Source organism: Chenopodium quinoa, unplaced genomic scaffold (assembly GCF_001683475.1).
Source record: "Chenopodium quinoa cultivar QQ74 unplaced genomic scaffold, ASM168347v1, whole genome shotgun sequence".
In the NCBI taxonomy this organism is placed as follows: domain Eukaryota; kingdom Viridiplantae; phylum Streptophyta; class Magnoliopsida; order Caryophyllales; family Amaranthaceae; genus Chenopodium; species Chenopodium quinoa.
The window spans coordinates 4907830-4930058 of NW_018745000.1; the positions used below are offsets into that span (position 1 = coordinate 4907830).

The 22229-nt window shown below is 32.9% G+C and overlaps 1 protein-coding gene across 1 annotated transcript; it reads left to right on the forward strand.

Annotated features, from left to right (window-relative positions):
- The first annotated feature begins 219 nt into the window (after positions 1–219).
- Positions 220–4622, forward strand: LOC110707528 (adenylyl-sulfate kinase 3-like). Its single transcript, XM_021885549.1, has 7 exons — positions 220–468; positions 1461–1604; positions 2767–2916; positions 3565–3683; positions 3762–3846; positions 3981–4027; positions 4190–4622. Exons 2-7 carry the CDS (start codon positions 1481–1483, stop codon positions 4289–4291), a joined length of 627 nt encoding a protein of 208 aa, XP_021741241.1. The 5' UTR covers positions 220–468; positions 1461–1480; the 3' UTR covers positions 4292–4622.
- Positions 4623–22229: the final 17607 nt, after the last annotated feature.

A 22229-nucleotide genomic window follows, 5' to 3' on the forward strand; every position in this document is an offset into this window, starting at 1 on the left:
TCTTAAATTATTTGTACTATGTACATATTAGACACATATAAGCTAAAAAATATTGTTAAAATCATAAAATAATGTTATAATCGTGCATCGGACGAGCCTAATCTAGGTTATCACGTATTTGGACAACCCATAGACCATAGTGAAAGGGGGAAAAACTCTGTCCATATATTTATAAAATTTTTGCTTAAAAAAATGAACATTGAAAGTTCAAAATTGGAAATTAGCAACTTTGTTCACAATGTTTTTTTTTTTCCCTTCAATTAGTCAATTTAGAAGGGAGCGCAGAGTCTGGCGCATTCAATTCAAACACACTCCACGTACATTTCTCTCTCTATTTATTACTTCCTCGAATTTCGTTCATTACCTGAATGAATGAAGTTTTTCATCAATTTCTAAAATACCCCTTTTCATCTTCACCTTCTCTCTCATTCAAGATCCTCTCTTTCACATTACCAGAGTTTTAATTTGGTAAATTATTGACTTTTCTTTGTATTGTTATACACTTGTTAATACTTTCTGTAATTGGAAATTTATGCATCTTTTCTTTGATTTTATGATGATGGTTTGGTTTATTTGCTTATATTTTAGTTGTTGCTAGTGTATTTTTTGTCTTTGAAATGTTTTATTCTTTGGATTAATTGGCTTGATTTGTATGATTATTGATTGATTTTAATTGCTTTCTTTATATTTCATTTATGGGTATTGATTAGATTTTTGTTATTTTTAAAGAATTATAATGTACTCGTAATTGAAACAGGTGATTCTCATTGATTGTTAAAATAAATTTTCATATTTTGGGTTGTAGAAGGATTATTGTAATCAAGAATTATTTGTGAAACCCATTATGGTAGTCTTGTGGCCTGCATTGCTATGTACTCAGCTCCTCACCCAGTTTAGTTTATCTGGGTATCTAGACCCAAGTTGTCTCTAACCGGCACTGGAATCGGTTAGCCACTGTCACAGAGAGAGGGTGGTGGGGGGGGGGGGATTTGTGCATTGTTTTATATCTAATGATAACTTGATTTATGTTGATTGAAGTGTTTTTGAATTCTTCAAAAAATTTGAATGTTTGTGCATGTTGTATACTCTAATTGTTCCTAAGGGCTCCTTCCTCTTGTATCCGAAAGCGAATATGTTAGGGCCGTAGGTCTTCTCTTGTATGAAGTATATTTTTGCAGTCTGTTCAATACATTGGTCTTAACTAATGAGTGAAGGAAGTGAATAATGTGAGTTTTGGGAGTCTTACATGATATTCCCACAATGGTTATTAGCATTTGTGTTATTGTGATTCATCTCCAACTTCTGCCATAAAAAACCTCTTGATTTTATGTCAACATTTTAATCACATTTTATCTCTTGTTCTTGTTTTAGGAGCTTTTATAATGAGTTTCTATTGTTATATAATGATGTGATGGATATATTTTATGTCTAACCATGGATAAACTGTTGAATACTGACAGGGAATATCTGATTTTTTTTCATGTCTACTGTGGGCAACTCGACAAATATTTTCTGGCATGAGTGTGCCGTCGGAAATATTGATAGGCAAAAGTTACTTAATCAGAAGGGATGTGTTGTCTGGATAACTGGTCTCAGTGGATCAGGTTAATTACTTGCGCTTGCGTCCTTTCATTCTGGTTAATTTGGTGGCACATATTTGGTGTCTTGAATTGCCTTAGTGCCTTCTTTTTGCACATTCAACATTGCAGTCTTAACTTTTGATCGCCTGAGTAATTGTTCTATCAATAGTTTTAGCCTATTAGGTACGCCTAGATAGATTTATTGGTGCTTGATTCTAATATGATCAATCATTGGTTTACTAGTTTTTTCTTTATCTTTTATAACATTCCAATTAAATTATATTCTCTTTACTTAAAATGAGGTGATTTGGTGTGAATTTTAAGGCCAATCATGGACTTTATGGTATGGCAACTCTGAATGTTTCTGGTCCAGATTGAGCTTAAAATTCACACCAAATCACTGTATTTGGTAATCACACCAAATTGAGCTACAATGGTAATTTGTTAATGACTTCTCTGAAATAAGAAGATTTTTTGTGCTCTATTGTTTCCTTGTTTGGTTTGTCTGGTGTGACTTGATCTGATTTGAACAAAAATAGGAGAAGTTTTTGAAACAAGGAAAACACAATAGCCTTCCCATGTTCTCTTTACCTAGAAAGGTGTTATAGTTAAAGTTTTGTAAGGTCCAGTCTAGTTTGATATGAATCTTTCTGATATGGACTGGTGATCTGGTCTTACTTGAGCTATCACCTTATTTTTTGCTTTTATCTAAAAAAAAATAAAATTACACATGGGATCTTTTTAAAAGAGTTGCAGTATGTATTTTTTACGTAACAATGTTTATATTTTCTTCTAAATACCCAATTAAAGTGGTTAATGTCTTAATGACAACGAGTTTTCAAAACTACAAGCTGGATCTTTATGATACTGTGTAGTTCCTTTTGGTTTAGTCTGATATGATCTAATTGGAACAAGAAATGGAAACGAATTTAATAAAGGTGCACAGATTTTAGAATTGACTAGCTTCCTTCAATCTAATTTCAAAAATGCTGTTACAATCCTCTAAAATTCTAATATAATGGCTCGGCTTGAGAGACAATACCTACCATTCCTTTTTGGAGTTTCTACTTACTCCATGTATCTATAAAGAGGGAAGTTTTGTAGCAAATGATATTAACTGTTTCCAGTTAAAGCTTATAAAAGCTTTCATTCAATTGATTTATCTGCTATTCTTGTATGAGGGCAGGAAAAAGCACGCTAGCTTGCTCATTGGGTAGAGAATTGCATTCCAGGGGGAAGGTATCTTATGTTCTTGATGGAGACAATCTTAGGCATGGTTTGAACAAGAATCTTGGCTTTTCTGCTGAGGACCGTACTGAAAACATACGTAGGGTTGGTAAGTCTTTTATGATTTAATCTATTAGATGTCTTGTCAAATCATTCATGTTTCAGTCTGGAGTTGGTTCATTTTTTTTATTAATAATAAGTAGTAAAATCAAATGATAGTTGTATCTGTGGCTGAAGCTGAACCATTTTACTGATTCTTGAGATTATGTTGCTGGTAAAAAAAGGTTGTGGGAAACTGGAAACAAGTTAAGACTAAAGAAATGAACAAGGATAATGGCAGGCTGCAGGAGGACTCAAGTTCCTTGAAAACTAAATAGAATATCAATAGTCATTGCTTTTGCCTCTCGATGTTTTTCCACTAAATATTTCCTTCAAATCATCTACAACAAAGTTTTCTATTTATGTCAAACTTTTAGACGTTATAGCACACTTTGACGTTCTTCCCATCAAAAGGTATATAATTTTAAAGAGATACAGTCTCAAATGAGAAAAGAAACATTACCTGTGTTGAAAGGTATATAATTTTAAAGAGATACAGTCTCAAATGAGAAAAGAAACACTACCTGTGTTGAAAGTTATTATTGATGCCACATATTTTGGATTCAGACTTTGATCCATGTGAACCTATTCTACGTAATCTGTAAGTAGGATGGTTTTTCTGACCATAATTGCTACTGATTCTGAGTTAATCTTGCAGGGGAGGTGGGGAAGCTATTTGCAGATGCTGGCTTGATTTGTATAGCGAGTCTGATATCTCCTTACAGAAACGATCGTGATGCTTGTCGTGCAATGTTGCCAGTTGGAAGTTTCATTGAGGCAAATATTCGTGACTATCTACTTGTCGCGCAAATGCTTGTCTCATTATGAGCTGCTAACATGTTTATTTATCTTTAGGTTTTCATGAACATGCCCTTGGAAGTTTGTGAAGAAAGAGATGTCAAAGGCCTGTATAAACTTGCGCGTGCTGGGAAGATCAAAGGTTATCATTTCTATTATTTTTCTTGTTATTTTTATGAATCACACTTGAAATAGAACGCTTTTGTGCTGTATGTTCATACCTCATTTGGAGTTTCAAGGCCTCCATTTTTTAACTGAATAGTGCGTGAATTGCAGGTTTTACTGGGATAGATGATCCTTATGAGCCACCATTGAACTGTGAGGTATGTCCTAATTGCACCAATTATTTTCCATTGAATTAAGTTCAATTTGTTGCCGTTTAGCTTACCTTAAGTTCTGAGTTTTGGTCTCCTAAGTATAACCTGAAATCTGTGCTTTGATGAATGATTCTATACTAATAGTCATGTGGTCTTTATTCTTGACAGATAGAATTGACATTGGCGGATGGCATCTGCCCTTCACCAATCGATATGGCTGGGCAAGTAGCATCATATTTAGGGGATAAGGGCTTCTTGCATTATGATTGATCAGCTTTACTTGGGAACTTTTTCGCTTACATTCAACCATATGCTCTCTGAACCTGGACTATCATTGCTTCTGCAATGAGGCCTTGTTCACTAGGACAATTCAAGTGTAATTGTGATGTTGAATTCAACGGAAGTGCTTCCATTGGTTTTTTTATGGTCAAAGATATGAGGATTGTATCTTTGTTGTATAGAATCTGCAGGCGACTCTTATTCTTCCTGTTTAAAAGGTAAAATGTATGTTTTGAATATTTGCTGCTAGGAATTCTCGACTCCTAGCTTGTTCAAGCAGTAGTGAAATTTATATGAGTTTCTGGTTTCATTTAAAATTTTAGAATCCGTCCCATATTCTGTTGTATTACAAGAGTTTCAGAATATCAACTTTTTATTTTTTACACAGATACATAGTTAAACATATTGATGTCCATATTAAAGATCGTGTAAAAGTTAAATGAGTAAAACAAAAAGAAACAAAGTATCATACTTGGCTTTTGTACCTGTTACTTCTGCAAGCATATATCATCTTAGGCAGTCTTCATACTCTTGGAAGACTGCATATCTTTTGAATTAGTTCTGCAATCTGGTTCATACTCAACTATGGTATAACAAAGTTAGGCACTTTCTCTTGGTTATGTTTTTCATGTTCAATCAGTTTATTGGAAGTTTTCTGTTCAAATAAATGGAGCCTAGTATGAAAACTAAAAAGGAAGGAGAGATCATGCATGATGACACAGTTTATAGTGCTTTTGATTACTGTTTAAAAATACTACTTGATTAGTTTAGTCTACATATGACAATGTCATGCTTACATATTAATATGTTAATGAAAAGTAAGTTTTCATGTCATCAAATTCCTCAATGATTAACATTAAGAATAACAAAATATTGATGACATTTTACAAAAGATACGTTTAAGAATCAAAACCAAACCATAAGCCTACAAAGGAAGAATGTATGAATTGTGCCTATTGTGGTTGGTAGGGCCATTTGGAAACAAGATATGTGTATATTGGTTTCTTTTATGCTTCTTTTAATTTCTTAGACGTATCTATTAAGTTATATGGATGACGCGATGGGATGAGAATCATGAGATAAGTAATACGAGTAAATAATTCAATGCTTGTCAATTTGGCTTAGTATGGTAAAACAATCAATAATAATCGTATAAATCTTTGAGTCCTTAGTTTAAATTTTCTAAAGATACAAGTCCTGAGTCCTGTAGTGATTGTAGTGACATTCAGGGCGCGACCTCCACCTATGACGTTAATTAGGAATGAGACAATGGCTCTAGCTTCCCTAGCTCTAGCGCGGGTAGGCAAAATTGCAGTGTGGGATGTGATTATACTTTGTTGCTCGATTTTGAATATTTGCACTTAAGAGTGACAGGCAGGGATGATTGGAAGTTCTGTAATATGTGCGCCATATAACGTACAGAATACATGTAAGTAGATTCTGAATGCTTCCAATGAGCTGCTGAGGCAAAGAATCACTGAGTCAAAATTGCAGCTGCTTTTTTGCTGATGAATGCATCACTTACCAAACTTGAATACCCTTTATTAGAGTGCTCATTGAAGAGGATGTCATTTAGCTGCTTAAAAGGTTTAGTATAAGATATGAGTGGAAGACCCTTTAGTCATTACTTATTGATCATGTTTCTGCTGCTCGATCTGGCTGCGTATGAACGGCGTACAGCAGTAGTGATCGAGGATGAAATGACAGCTTTAGGGAGTACAACAGCCTCAAGGACAGCATCAACTTCTTTCATCCTGGCCTATCTAGCAGCTGCGTGCTAAGGAAACCGGGTTTTTTTTTTTTTACTCGTAAATAATACAGAATAGGTCATATAAGGGAATCATTTTTATGATATTGAGTTCGATTTACTGATTCTATTGTTCACTTTTTTAGAACTTTACACCTCAATCATGATAAAAGACCATTCTTAATGTACACTCATCATAGTTAATGGTATCATGTAGGGCAACATCGGAAATTTTAAATTTTAACTTACTAATTATATAATACGACCTATTAAATTATTTTAAAATGACTTAAGATACTGCTTTGTAATGTATTAATTACCAATGAAGAGTTTACTAAATACTACCTCATATTTCTTATTATGTGCAACAAATGAATTTTTTAATGTCTCACAAATAATATCTTATTGTTATACATGTTAAGAAACAGAGGTTGTACCCGTCAAAAAAAAAAAAAAAAAAAAAAAAAAACAGAGGTTGTATATGAAATTAAAGTAAGATAATTGAAGCAAGTAAGCAACTAATCCATATGAAACATTAGTTGATTTAAGAAACGTCCAAATTGGCCAAAATATACCATCTCATCTATTGGGACTTAGGGAATGACTTAAAGTTAAGCCTATTGTACTGTGACTTAAATAGAGTATAGAAATATGCTATCTTTAGTGGATCAATGATGCTTAACCATGTTGCACCCCAAAGGGCAAAGGCTGCATGGTTTATATTATAAATATATAATTGGACAAACAAGTAGATATGGACCTAAATCATGAATAGATTATAGGATAACTCTAAAAATATATTTATACATGTTTATCTTCCAAAGGCTAATGACCCACAAGAATGATCTAAGGCTTCATTTGTTATGCTTAGAATATATTTAAGAGGAAGAGGATCGAAAAATGCAAGTATACGAGAGAAACAGTAGCAAAGTTGGGATTTTAAAGATGAGGTTTCGACTCTTGTGGCATATAGCATCGGATTTCCCTTAACTTCTTTCACTTAAAAAAGTAAAATGTTTCCCGTCATTATAAATTAAATCATAGAAAATGAAAATAAAAATGAAAAATAAAAGCACTTATAAATGTTTTTCTATTGATAACAAATTAACAAGTACAAGTAGAGTCTAAGGGCCTGTTCCGATTGACTGAACTGAGCTGAACTGAACTGAACTTATTAATTAGTGATTTTTAACTACGGATTAGTGATCTTTGATTATTTATTGATTATTTATTACTATACATATGTGTATATACTGAACTTATTTATTGATTATTTATTGATTATTACTGAACTTATTAATTATTGATGATTATTATTATTATTTATTGATTATTATTATTATTAGTATTATTATTATTATTAATATTATTGTTGTTGTTGTTGTTGTTATTATTATTATTATTATTTATTGATGATTATTATTATTATTATTATTTATTGATAATTATTATTAGTATTATTATTTCAATTATTATTGTTATTATTATTATTATTATTATTATTATTATTATTATTGTTAATATTATTATTATTATTATTATATTTTTTTTTTGTTGTCGTTGTAATAAGAGCTTAAAAGAATGAAATTTGGCTTTATATCATTAGCAATATCATTAGACATAAATTAAGAGCTGAGCTGAACTGAACTGAACTGAATTTCAACGGAACAGAACGGGCCCTAATTGTTAGGAGGTGTCATATGAGTTAGGCTTTATTTAAATAGTGTGTTCTTCAAGTGAACGGTTCTCTTACTAATACGAGTATAATTAAAGACCTTTCTAGCAAAAATGGGAGTGACTCACTTAACCACTTTCACTATATGGATGTTTGTGCTTGGTTGTTTTCAATGAACAAGGTTGACCCACTTTCTCTCATAAGTCATTAGCTAACTTCGTAAAGTTTAGCATTATCAACGTGTATAAATAATTGAATTTATTTATGTGGCGTTTGACATTTGAGAATTAAAATCTTGGAAATAAAGAGGTTGGAATAAAGAGTGGGAATATATTGTTGAGAATCTATACTTAAGGATCTTGCAAGCAAATGTTTTCAGGCGTTAGATAACTCTTTAAAATAGTTCTTAAAGTGGTATTTATATGAAAATACATGTCAAAATCACGCATCAATCGATGTAATTAATGTTTATTTCAACTTAATAATTGTATTTTTAGCTATCTTATCCAATACTCCCTATGAGTTCGTTAGCTTTTTCCTATATAAAAATAGTATCAATGCATTGTTTGATTGTAAGTGGTAGTACTAATATGAACGGAGTATAAATATCTTATAAATTTTAGGAAAAATTCATTTTAATAATCTCAAATTTGCCCAATTTATTTATAATAATCTCATCTATTGATTCTTCTGTAATAATCACAATTTTATTGTGTGTTTTCTCTAACCATCCCAAACGAGTCAACATAATTCAACAACTTTTTATTCTAGATTGCTTGACACGTGTCAACACATGATTGGTTAAAAAAATGGAAACATGGAAACTAAAAATCCAACCTTTTCGTGGTCTGACAAAAAAAATCCAACCTTTAATTAATCCAGCAAAAATCCAACCTTTGCACCCCTCCTTCTCCTAAAGATCCATGACCTATTAAAACAGGTTAACTTGAAAATTTTCCGGTTTCTTCCCTCCATATTTATGACCGTTGCAGGAGGGGAGTTAATTTGGTCATTAATACACCTCTGTTCTTCTCCCTTCCCATCTGTTTAAAAGCTCTGCCCCCTCTTTCATTTTTTTCTCATTCTTTCTTCTTTTCCAAGCCTGAATCTTGTAACCAAAGAAAAATGGCAAGTCGTCTTTCTGTTGGGTTTGGTTCCTCTAGGTCTAGGTCTAGGGGAAATTCTTCCCCTGCAGAAATTGTGTGCTACCACAACGAGTTTGCGCCGTTGAGGACTGTTAGCTATGACGGTCCAACGAAGGGGAAAAGGTTTTATGGGTGTTCCCACTGGCCGGTAAGTGTGTTGTTTTAATTAGTTTAATTTTTGTTGCGATTTTTGATTTCAATTGCATGTTGAATTTGGGGTTTTAATTTGTTTAATTTGTAGGAGCAGAAAACTTGTGGGTTCTTCAAATGGGCTGATGAGGTTGATGACGTTCGTGATCTACGACAAATTGTTATTGAGAAGGAGGAAACTATCTCAGATCTTGAGCATCAAGTGGATATGATGAAGCAAGAAATGGAAGTGATGAGGGACAAAGTGAAGAAGCTAAAGGCGAAAAAGGAGAAGCTTTTCGAGGAGGTTGAAGAGATGGGTATTGCTACTACTGAGACCATGTTCGAGCTGAAGGAGAATAACAATGACAAGAGGCTCATGCTGACCTTGGTGTTTTCTTGGGCATTTTTCACTTTAGTGCTCATGTTGAAGTAATTGATGATGATGTTGCTATATTCTGGGGGGTGGTGGGTCTGTATTGGCTTTTTTTTGGGTATTCTTAAGTAGGAATTGGTGGATGTATCTGTTTTTGGGGTTGTTGAAGTAGTAGTAGTTTGTTCTGTTTTAGGGATGTCTGTTGGAGGAGTAACAGACAATGAATTGGGAGAAAAAAAATTCTTTTGGTTTTAGTTTGGTCAGATGTGGACCAATTTGGAAAAAAAAAATCCTTGTACATTTTGGCAACTGATTTCAATGATATGAATATATGATGTTGCTTTATATGATTTGTGTGTGTTTTGTGAGTGCTTAAGTTAGTGATAACAAAATGGTTAACAAAATGAGGAGGCTGGAATGAATTTGTACCAAAAAAAAATTGAATCAGAATTTTCAAAGAATATAAGCAAAGGTTAACAGTAACAGCAAATTGAATGCTCATAACCACAAGTTCAAAAGTGCCAAGAAAATCCATACAAATGCCAAACTTAAATGAAAACAAATGTCTAATGCATAACAAAATGGTTCCAACATAAATTACAAATGATCATTCTTCATTAGAGACTTAAGTTAACTAAATTAAGTTAAGAAGTGGAGCCTTGGTTGAAGCTGTATTGGAAGCTTGTGGTTGTAGCAATGCTTTTGCCTGCACCTCCATGAATCTGTATGTAAAAGTCAATAAATAGGGTTAAATTAAACAGAGGAGAAACAACAACCATGCATTGTAATTACTAATTTTAAGTGAAATCCCTTACATAGGAGTTTCCATCTTGTGACACAAACACTCCAAAGCCTTCAGGTATCCTAGCAGCCCCCCTTCCCCTTCCTCTTCCCCTCCCTCTTCCCCTCCCTCTTCCCCTGACACTCTCATTCCCTGCAGTGGTATCCAGTGTCCTGCTACCATCCTTTGTGGGCCTTCCCCTTCCCCTAGGTGGTGCATTGGTGCCTCCTCCCCTACTGCCTCCTCCCCTGATGCTGCCTCCCCTACTGATCACCGTGCCACCTTTTCCAATTCTTGAAGGTTCTGCAGTTGCAGTAACATGTGAAGGTGGTGGTGGATGAGATGGTTGGGCAGACTGTTCTGCAGGTTCTTTTCTAGGCCTCCCCCTTGGTCTTTTTGCAAGTGGTGGCTGTGGTAATGAAGTCCCTTTATGAGGGCAACCTCTTTTGTTATGCCCTTTTGAATGACATACAGTACATGTCATCTCCATACCATGCCTTGTAAGCTTTCCAGGCTTCTTAGGGTCTTCAAAAGGATCTTTCCTCCTACTCTTTCTTCGCCTACCTGGGCCAATCTTGATAGGAGGTGGGTCCAACACCAATTCAGATAAAGGCCAGTGCCTTTCACCCTCTAATGGTGGGATTGAGTTCTCATAGGCTCTCAAATAAGTAGCCTTCTTGTAGCAGTCATCCACAAAATCTTCAGCAATCTTCCTTTTGAAGAATATGGCTGCCACAGCATGACAACAAGGCACCCCACACATATCCCACTTTCTGTAGGTGCAGGTCCTATGTTGTAAGTCAACTGAGCAAGTGTCCAGTTGGTAACTTACTTGGAACACTGTCTGTGAGGATGGAAGCACTTCACAAAATGCAGCTTCCTCCTTTTCCCTCTCCAGCTTGTTGCTGAAGTTTATGTGCTAATTCAATCACACTCTCATTGAAACCCCTAACTCTCTCCCTGGCTTCCTGTTGCTCATCATCACTGCTGTCTATATCAAACACATCAGGATCTTTTAACAGCTCTAGGTCATTGGTCTCTCCATCATCCTGACCAGATCCAAAGTTTGCTTCATATATTTCATAATCCCCCAGCCAATCCTCTTCTTCACAATCAAGTAATTTCTCCTTATTCAAATAGTCTTCTTCACACTCCTCTTCATAATCAGTATCCCATTGATGCTCATCATCCACTACAAAGTCCTTATCACCCTCATCATCTCCCTCTTCATCACCTGATTCAGCCACCCCCCACAACAAGGTATCTAATGGGATAGGATTGTTTGGTCTGTTATCCTCCCACACATAATCATCAGGAACAGCAGACCTGATAAAATTGGATGGAGATGCAGATTTGGTTTTTGGCTGAAATTGGGGATCTGGTTCTTCAATAGGGTTTTCTGGTGGATGGGAAGTGACTGGGGTTGATACACAGGGGACAAGATTATCTTTTTGAGCTGGGTGTACTTCAATGTTGACTATGGGAGTGGGGACCAACTTAGTTGCTGCTTCAATATTCAAACTAGGGGAAGGAATCTTATCTCCTACATCAACTAGTTCCTAGGTCAGTATACTACCTCTCCTAGGAATCATTTTTTTGGGCTTACTGGGCTTACCAGGCTTCCATCCATGGGTATATATGGGCTGGCTTACTGCATTGGATCCACTTTGGGATTGGACTATAAAATCAGGCTCAACATCATCATGCAAAACATACAAATCTACTTTCCTACTGTAAGCAATCACATCAGCCATTGTTTTGAACTGAGCATCACTACACAAATTCCTCAACCCTTCCCAAATTCAAGTCCAGGCAACAAATAATACAGTGTGTAATTATCTCCATAATAACCACATTTAGCAATTAGTTCTTCCATATAAGACCAGCATAACTCTTCATTTCCAATGTTAAAGGTTCTATACTGCCCTCCCAAATATACCCACACACCATTTTTACCCAAATTAAACTTACCCCCATGGTAGATTTTCAGGCATAAATCACCCATAACAACAATTATATTCACTTAAAGGTGAAACTAATCAACCACTTTAATCGTTCCAATTATTCAAAATAGTTCAAATTGCTAAATTAGGGTTTCACGATTTACCTTAATCAATGCAAATCGCAAATCCTCAGCCCAATTTCACTTCCTCCTTCAAAGACAAAACCTTTACGACCTTCGAATTACAAAAACATGGACTTTTTGAAGCTTTTGTAAAGTTTGAAAATGGTGTTCGCATTTTTCAGGGAAAAACCGTTGAAGAAGAAGATAATTTCGACAGGAGGCCTTAACTTTTTGGGAGGGAAAGAAAAAGGTTTACTTGTTTAACAGGTAGCAAGTATTTTGGATCTGTAGGAGAAGGAGGGGTGCAAAGGTTGGATTTTTGCTGGATTAATTAAAGGTTGGATCAGATTTTTTTTGTCAGACCACGAAAAGGTTGGATTTTTAGTTTCCATTTTTCCTAAAAAAATTTTAAAAAGAAAAAAATCACATAATTTAAATCACAAGATTTTTGGTCACGCACGGGCACGGCATGAGAGCGGCCCGGCACAAGGAATGAGGGGAAGGCCGTAGGCCATGTCGTGAACAGAAAAATGGCACGAGCCTGCGAGTAACATGGAAATTTGGCCCGCTAGCACGGCCTGAAATAATCTGATCTATCTATAATCTATAACTTAGGTTAAAGGCGAATTAGAAATGACACGTGTCATCTTCTGATTAAATATTTTTCCGCCTTTTTTTTTCTTCTTTTGATCAAACCACAATAACTTTAATATTTTCTTTCCATATTTTTTTTAATAATTAGAATAGTAGGTTTAGCTAAGGACTATGTATAATCATTTTTTTCCTCCAACTCTATTATTTTTGGCAATAAAATTAGAGAAGAGATATTTTAATAATATATATAAATGTATATTCTTTAATTTTCTACTCTTCATATAAATTGTATCATGTGCCAAAAATTTGTACAAAAATATTTTCAACTGAGAAAATTATAATATGCAACAGGTACACAATCTTAACTTATCAATAAAACAAAATATACTACGTATAATTTGTCAATAATACAATTTTTCCTTCCCCCCTACTTCAACATAATAATGTTCACAATGACCTATTAAAAAATAATCAAACAAATGTTATTATATTAAAAATTAAAAAAAAATTATATATACTATTGAAAACTTAATAACTCTATTTAAAAAAAATAGTTATTAGTTATCACAAAGTAATATAAAATAAAATAAATTAGCATAAAACATCGTGTCAAACAAAGTACTACCTCCGGTCCAAATTACTCGCAACTTTGGAATATTTTATATCTCACAAATAATACCCCAAAGTTGCGAGTAATTTAGACCGGAGGTAGTATGTTAACAAATTAGGGACGAAAGGTATATTCATGTATGTGTGTATCATATAGGTACTAATATAAAATTATCATTTTTTATAAGGGGTAGTATAAAACCTCAAAGTCCATAAATTTCTTTTATTGTAATTTATTTGTTAAGATTTTTGCATCAATAATATTGACTTCTTTGGCATGGGTATAAATTCAAATTTTTTCTATTTTCTTTCGTTTAAAATATACTTCGTAATATTTTTTTGGTACATAATTGTTGCAATATAATTCACTCTAAAATTTAGTAAAATCGTGCATGACACATGACTTAAGCTAGTAATAAAATAAAGAAGTATAATAATAATAATATAAAATAATAAAAAAGAACTATAATAATTAATAATAATAATAATAAACATAATATAAAGAACTATAAGTAATTAAAACAATAATATTATTCAGTTAATAATAAAGAAATTTTTTTTAAAAAAAAAATGGGTTGGCCCGCCGCCCGGCACAACACGGCTTGCAAGGCACTTGGGCCATGCCATATCGTGGGTTAGGGTGTGTAATTTGACGGCCCGACACATCAGGCCATCACCTCAGCATGGCACAACATAACCCGCCTCTTCCTTTGGCTCGAGCTGGCACGACACGACCCGAATTCCAGCTCTAATAACAAGTATCAAATTTTTATAATTTTTTAAATACATAATTATAAATATTGATGGTTAAAGATACGTTTTCATAATGGTACAAAAGAAATTGAGTTCGTCATTTTGGAAGGAGGGAGTATAACAATAATAATGAATTGAATTGAAGTAAATTGAAATACACTAAAAAAATTAGTCAAAAGAATAGGGCTTCATAATATTACTACTAGCCTACTACGGAGTACTTTGTACAATGTATAATTTTTTAATGTATGCATCACCTTTACTTTTGACACTCTATATATGTTGGATTAACATGGTTGTGAGATAAAACCCTATTATAATTAGAGATATTTGGTTGGGGATTCCATTCCCCCAACTCCCAAACGACGTAGCTAGCAAATTCGGATTGAGTTGCCCTGTGAGATTATTTTGACCCGATACCTAGGACCCTTCTTATTAATAAAAAAAATGTTGGATTAATGGCTTTTAAAGCCTTCATTAATAAATTCTTTATTTAATTTGTTGTTATGAGTTGTTTATAACAACTTGTAACCCCCTAATTGATGGAGAGTTAGTCTACTTATTTTGGAGGTTATTAACTACTCTTATATCATCTATTTTCGGTTACAAGTACTTATAATATCTAGGTTAAATTCGTACAATGCACAATTTATATAAAATCCATTTTTATAATTTATACATTAAAAAATGATAAATATAAATAAGAATTTATTATACAAAAATAATTTGTGATCTTATACATCAAAGTTATGTTATAATACTTGTTCAACGTCACCTAATACATATTTTAATGTAGGAGTTCATTTATCAGTGTGCTATTTACAATTTGATCATTTTTTAAAAATAAATTGATAGGTTAGTTGTAATTGTAATGTAGAAGCTTCTAATATTCAAATTTCAACATTGTTAAATATGGTAGCTAAAAAAAAGACACCATCCTTGCATTTAGGCGGGAAAAAAATATATTATATGATTGACATGTGGACAGCGATCGATGACATCAACAACGTTTTGTTTTAGTAATAGTTAATAGATACTCATAGGGATAAGATGCTAACGTCATGTGTCACCCTTCCTTAATATTTGGTGCCACATGTGCGTCATATGCCACCCATGTGTCATGGCCCTTTTTCGCCACAATGAATTATAATAATATTTAGTCACTTTGAAAACTCTTCACTGATATGACTTAATTCTCCATAATAATGTTTAATTTACTTAAAAACTCTTCATATGTATATATAACCTCACAATTTAAATTTGACATATCTTATGTTAATGATAATATGGATTAGTATATTTTTCCTTCACTTATAAATATTGTTCAGTATTAACCTTTCTTAATTAATTTTGATTAGACTTATATATTTATAACTAGATTAGTCTCGTGCGATGCACAATTTGATCAAATAAAATTTTCTAAATTTATTTATTTTAATACCAAAATAAAAAAACCCAAATATTCCCAAAACAAATAAAATAATTTTATTTAATTAACAACAAAAATATTCCCAAAACAAACAAAACATCATATAATAAAAAACAAATAAAGCTCATAGAAAAATTAAATGATGAAAAAGTATCGAACGGAGACAAATTAAATTAATATTTTCAAAGAAAATAGACTATTTTTTCGGAATTTGATACTAATAATAATGTAATTGACCATAATTTTAAGGCCAAATTAGAAAATAAAACCTGTTAAAAGACCGTATTTTGATTTTAACACCTTAACATTTCAAAGTTTTATTATAACACCTACTAAAAAATTAAAATTTTGGTTTCACCACCAGAAAACGGATTCCGTGACGGAAATTGTGCGTGGGCCCCACAAGTTAGTTCACTTTCCAAATTTCTTCCCATTCATTTCGACTATTTCCCCTTCCATTAATTACCCAACCAGTTATCCTTCATTTATACTTATTTTTTCAATCCCACTCACAATTTCCATCCTTTTCAAAAACCCCATTAAAAAAAATTTGATCTTTGAAAAATTCTGGCAAAATTCTTGATTTTTTTTAATTTTTTTGGAAATATTTTGGATACCCATTTAATTTATTGACACAAATGACAGAAGGGGGGAGGGGAAGGGGGTTTTGGGTGGGGTTTCGGGGTGGTGGAGGAAGGGGGGAGGGGTTTCGACAATTGGGCAGGTCGCCGGCGAGGGGTGGGGTGGGTGAGGTGGCTGGAATCGAAAAGGGGAGGGGATGGGGGTTTTGGGTGGGGTTTCGGGGTGGTGGAGGAAAGGGGGAGGGGTTTCGGCAATTGGGCAGGTCGCCGGCGAGGGGTGGGGTGGGTGAGGTGGCTGGAATCGAAAAGGGGAGGGGAAGGGGGTTTTGGGTGGGGTTTCGGGGTGGTGGAGGAAGGGGGGAGGGGTTTCGGCAATTGGGCAGGTCGCCGGCGAGGGGTGGGGTGGGTGAGGTGGCTGGAATCGAAAAGGGGAGGGGAAGGGGGTTTTGGGTGGGGTTTCGGGGTGGTGGAGGAAGGGGGGAGGGGTTTCGGCAATTGGGCAGGTCGCCGGCGAGGGGTGGGGTGGGTGAGGTGGCTGGAATCGAAAAATCTCGGTTGCTAAGTCCTCATTTTCTGCAACCTCTTCAGCTGATGTTGGTTCAGACTGAGGGTCAGTAGTTGGCTCCTCCATCATTCAAAATATTTGGAACTTGTGGATTTTATCAATTTTCATACAGACAATCTGGAAATAGTCGAAATGAATGGGAAGAAATTTGGAAAGTGAACTAACTTGTGGGGCCCACGCACAATTTCCGTCACGGAATCCGTTTTCTGGTGGTGAAACCAAAATTTTAATTTTTTAGTAGGTGTTATAATAAAACTTTGAAATGTTAAGGTGTTAAAATCAAAATACGGTCTTTTAACAGGTGTTATTTTCTAATTTGGCCTAATTTTAATAAAACAAAATAAACTCACAAAACGATGACATCATTTATAGAATAGGAGGGAATGACAACATTACATGTGTCTAAGTTTAAAATAGAATGATGTTAGTGGTTGCTATTTTAGTATTAGTTATAGATGTAGCAAGACAGTGCCAGAGTCACATTGAAAGGCGGACAACTGTCCTCCAATTTATTTATTTATTTTTTTTAAAAAAAAAATGATTTTCTTTAGTTTAAAAAATTACTCAAAGGTATAAAGTAATTACACTTACAAATTACAACACTAAGATGGTTGTGGTTTGGTGGTTGAGTGGTGGATATTAGAGCATCCTAGTAAATGGTGTAAAATAGGTCCTTATTTGTAATTATTAAATCATTATATTAGAGCAAGTAGCTCGCCATTGTGAAATTGCAAGAGTTGTAGTTTTGATGAAACTACGTAGGTCTACAAAGCTATGTAGTTTCACTACACCCAAAGAGTATATTATCCACTTAAAGTGATTATAATATTTGTGATTTTTTTTTTCATTTATTTTTTCCTATTAAAATTATAAAATTTAATAACTTGCCATTGTGGAGGTTGTAACTTTTATTGTTTAGAAAAAATATGTGGCAACTCAAAGCTACAAGGGATGTAATGTAGCTATCCATTGTGGATGCTCTAAGGCATATTCTTTGTCTTTGGTCCCAAGTTTAAATTAACTCTCACATTTAATAGTTATTTAAAAAAAAAAAAAAAAGAATATATAAGCCCTCAACTACTCTCATTTAACTATTTGATTTAGTACTAATTGGTTATTTCTTCATACAATTTATTGATGAATACATCTATCCATATTTTATATCTTTTAAATATGTGTATTATAATTCTACTCCCTCCATCCTTTTACTAGAGTCAGATTTCTCATTTTTCACGGGAAGTAAGGTTTTTGTAGATTCCTTAAACCATGTGATTAGAAGTACCAAAGTACTTTAAATAACAAGTGAAAGAAAATGAAGAAAATAGTATAAATAGTGTGCTCATAAATATTTGGCACGAAAATCAGTAAATATTGAGGATTAAAAATATTTGACATAAAAAATCAGGATAAATTGAGGATAAATTGAGGATTAAATTAGAAGAATGATGTTTTTAAAAAAAATTAAAATTAAAAAACCACTTATTAAAAAAGGAAAGATTCTAACAATAAGACTTTAATTTTGATTTGCCAAAAAAGGAATAGTGGATTCTACTAAAAGGATGGAGGGAGTTTTAAATTTTATTTATACATAATGCATTGTAATAAAGATATTTACCAAGTTGAGCTGAATTGAACTGAACTGAATATTTTATGAGAGAAAGAAATTAGGAACTGAACTGAACTGAACTGATTGGAGCTGAATTGAACTGAAAATAAGCTGGCTGAAGAGAACATGCCATAATATAAATAGTTAGTAAAAGTTGCATTTATTTTTTGGAATTTTTTACTTTTACCACAAAAAAAGATCAAAAAATTATTTTTTACCACCTAAACTTCTAAAACTTTTATTTTACCACAAAAAAATTCTAAAAATGGTTTTTTTTTTACCACTTACCGTCAAGAAAATCCTTAAATGCAATGATTAAAAAAAATTCTTTGAATTTCATGTCCAAAACATGTTCTTCATAGGTTTTGGGGGGCTTTTTGGCACTTTGGGTCCAATTTGAGGTCTGAATTGACTAAAAAAATGATCGAAAAATGCCTCATTTTGTATGCTTCACGCAAATCAAGGTTTTTGAAACACACATAATGAGGTATTTTCAATCATTTTTTGTCAATTATGACCTCAAATTGGGCCCTTTGGGCCATAATGCCCCCAAAACCCCTAAAGACATGTGTTTGACACAAATTTCGAAAAATTAAAAAAAATCCCGTTAGGTTTTTGACTGAAGGTGGTAAAAAATAATTTTTAATTCTTTATTTGGTGGTAAAATAAAAGTTTTAGAAGTTTTTGTGGTAAAAAACAATTTTTTTTTATTTTTTTTTGTGTTAAAAGTAAAAAAATCCTTATTTTTTTCGAAAGTTATAATCCAAACCCCTTCATATCTATTACCAAATTTAATTATTTATAAAAGCTAATTACTACTTCCGTTAAATGTTATGTGCAAGTTTGGGGTATTATTTGGGAGATATAAAATAATTCAAAGCTAAGTTGCACATAATAACATTTAATAGAGGTAGTATTTGACTTTATGATAAGGTAATTGATTCATATTTATCGATTTTTAGATTACATAACTTGAAATTGGGGTTTGCAAATTAATCAAAAATCTATTCTTCTTTGGATAGATTTTTTAAAATGTGATGAAACTTTTTAACTCCATATAAGAATAATTTTCATATATGATGTTAAATATATATTAAACAATTTATATGATCATTTTTTAAAAATAATATTTTTGTCAAAGTATTAAAATTTGAAATTTGTCCTCCGGAATGAAAATCTTTGACTTCGCCACTATATTGAGGCATCTCCCGGACCAATAATAAATCTATACAACAAGTCAACAAGTCATATACTGTTGATAATAAGTAATACGAAGTATAATAATTACATTGTTGTGTTCTTTTTGAATAACCCATGCATACAATACTTCTAATTTTGAGCAAGAATTTGTTTGACTCAAATCCTTCTCCCTCGCCTACATGAGAGTGATTGAGATTGATGCTAACCTCAGTGAAAGGAATCGACCATAGTATTTTGTATCTCGGACTGACCGACTTACAAAAATACCTAATATTTCTAATATATTGTGCGACTTCTCCACCAAAAATTCACCTATATATTTTTTCATTACAATACTTGTATTTGTAACCTTGGTACGTAGCCAATATTATTTTCAACAACATATATTAACTTTGACCATCGATAATAGAATAGTTAAAATTACACAAATTAATACTATGAAATTATCTATTGAGATTAATCTAGAAATTACAAAATATTGACAGTTACGTTTACATAGCATTATATATATTTGATTTAAATAATGGAGCATAAAAACAATTATGTTAAAAGCAAGTCAAACTAATTAAGGGTCTTTTCACATTTACTGAAATGAATTGAACTGAACTGAACTAATTGGAGCTGAACTGAACCGAACTAAACTGATAGGAGCTGAACTGAAGTGAGCTGAAAAGAATATTTTATGAGAGATGGAAATTAGGAGCTGAACTGAACTGAACTGATTGCAGCTGAACAAGACTAAACTAAAATTAAGCTAAAGTGAACAGACCCTAAGTCTAGAGAGAAGACGGACCTAATTGTATTTTTGTGTATCTTTCTTTCTGAAAAAAAAAAAAACTCATACCAATATATAATTTATTGAGAAAAAAGAAGAAGTATCTAGTGTGCCAAACTTTTTAAAAATAAAGTAGAATTAGGATTCAGTAATATTTTATAATTGATATACATGCAATAAGTTGACTTTATTATTACACATAAAAAGTCAACTTGCTACATGTATTTTGTTCCTTGTAAAACAATTTCAAATTCAAAACTTTCTTGTGATTAGGGAGGCTATCACACGTGATGCGTGCGTCATAGTGAGCTAGTCATACTCAGTAGATTTTTTTATTTGGCCTTCTGTCACAACTTTAGTTATTGCTATAAAGGAAAAATAGGTAAACAAATATTTTTAACGTATAAATGTTCACACACTCTTTTTAAGAGTTTAAAAAAAGGAGGCAATTCACGTTAGTGGGGCAAATAAGTAAACATATTAAGAGGTACAATTATCTCAACAATATTTGTAAATATAAAAAAAATATATTTAAAAGTAAGTATGTAAATAAATTATTAAGGGGCATAATTATCTCAACATTAGTAATAAATGTAACAAATGTAATATAATGATAATATTTAAATAAATAATTTAAGGAGCATAATTGTCTAAATACTATTGTATCTAGCTACTCATACTTTTAAAAGGTAAGGTATTTGTTTATTTTATCCTTAAAACACTTATTGCCTATACACCAAATGAAACACGTGTTAAGTCTTGTAGCAAATGAAAGCTAAAGATGAGGATTCTTAGAGCAACTCCAATAGCAAGCTAATTGTCAAATTAGCTTGCCATGCCACATAAACTTTTAAATTAATTGTCATTTTATCTTCAATGGCTAACTAAGAGCAACTCCAATGGTTGCTTTTAGGGGCTAGCTTGCAATTTTAATAATTTTCAAGCTAATAGCCAAACCATTGAAGGATAGTTTAATAATTAGCTTGGCCAAGCTAATGTCAAGCAAATTAGCTTAGCTAGGCTAATTAGCTTAGAAATTAATTGTCTCTAATAAAATACTAATTATTTAAAAAATAAAGCTGAAAATCTAAATGATAATTAGCTTAACCGTTGTGGCATAAATTAGGTAGAAGGAAGAATAGCTTTGCAATCCTAGGTGGCATGGCAAGCTAATTTGGCAATTAGCTTGCCGTTGGAATTGCTCTAATAGCTTACTATTTAAATGGATCACACCTCCTTAATTTAAGTTGATAAATTTCATTTTATTTATTCTAATTTGTTTTATTTTAGCAAGTTTTTGGCCAAGTTAATTTGCTTGGCAAACTAGTTGCATTTTCTAGCTCCAATGGTTAAGCTAATAGCTATAGGGATTATTAAATATTGCAAGCAAGTCCCTAGCTACAACCATTGGAGTTGCTCTCCTGCCTCTATTCCTAATTTTTTTCCCTATTACCAATAATCGAGTCAAATGTTAAAGCCTTCGACAATAAATTACTTGTACAACAGGTTACTGTTTAAATAGGACTAAAGAAAGCGATTGACCCTCTAAATTTGGTGGTGGATGCGAGGAAAGGGTGGTCGACGATCGATGAAGGTTGTGGTGAGGCAGTGGTGGCAGTGGTTTGAAAGGGAAAAGTGGTAGGGGGGGAATGGGAAGAGTGATGGTACAATGGTGGCAAGGTTAGAGAGGTTTAACATTTTTTTTTAAAAATGGATTAATCAAGTGATAAAACATGTCTAAGTAACCAGTTACCATAAGTTAGTGATTGTTTGTGCCAAAAAATACAAATAAATAAAAATAAAAACTAATGATCCCTAAAGTTCAAATTATTTTATAATAATTCAAAAACTTGATGATTTCCACAAGGACAATTCTCACTTTTATAGGCACAAAATTTC

Bases quoted from the DNA above. Each gene is read 5' to 3' on its own strand.
- LOC110707528 (XM_021885549.1), top strand. From the start codon at position 1,481: ATGTCTACTGTGGGCAACTCGACAAATATTTTCTGGCATGAGTGTGCC. The intron at 1,605-2,766 runs GTTAATTACTTG...GTATGAGGGCAG, and splicing joins AACTGGTCTCAGTGGATCAG to GAAAAAGCACGCTAGCTTGC. The intron at 3,847-3,980 runs GTTATCATTTCT...CGTGAATTGCAG, and splicing joins GCGTGCTGGGAAGATCAAAG to GTTTTACTGGGATAGATGAT.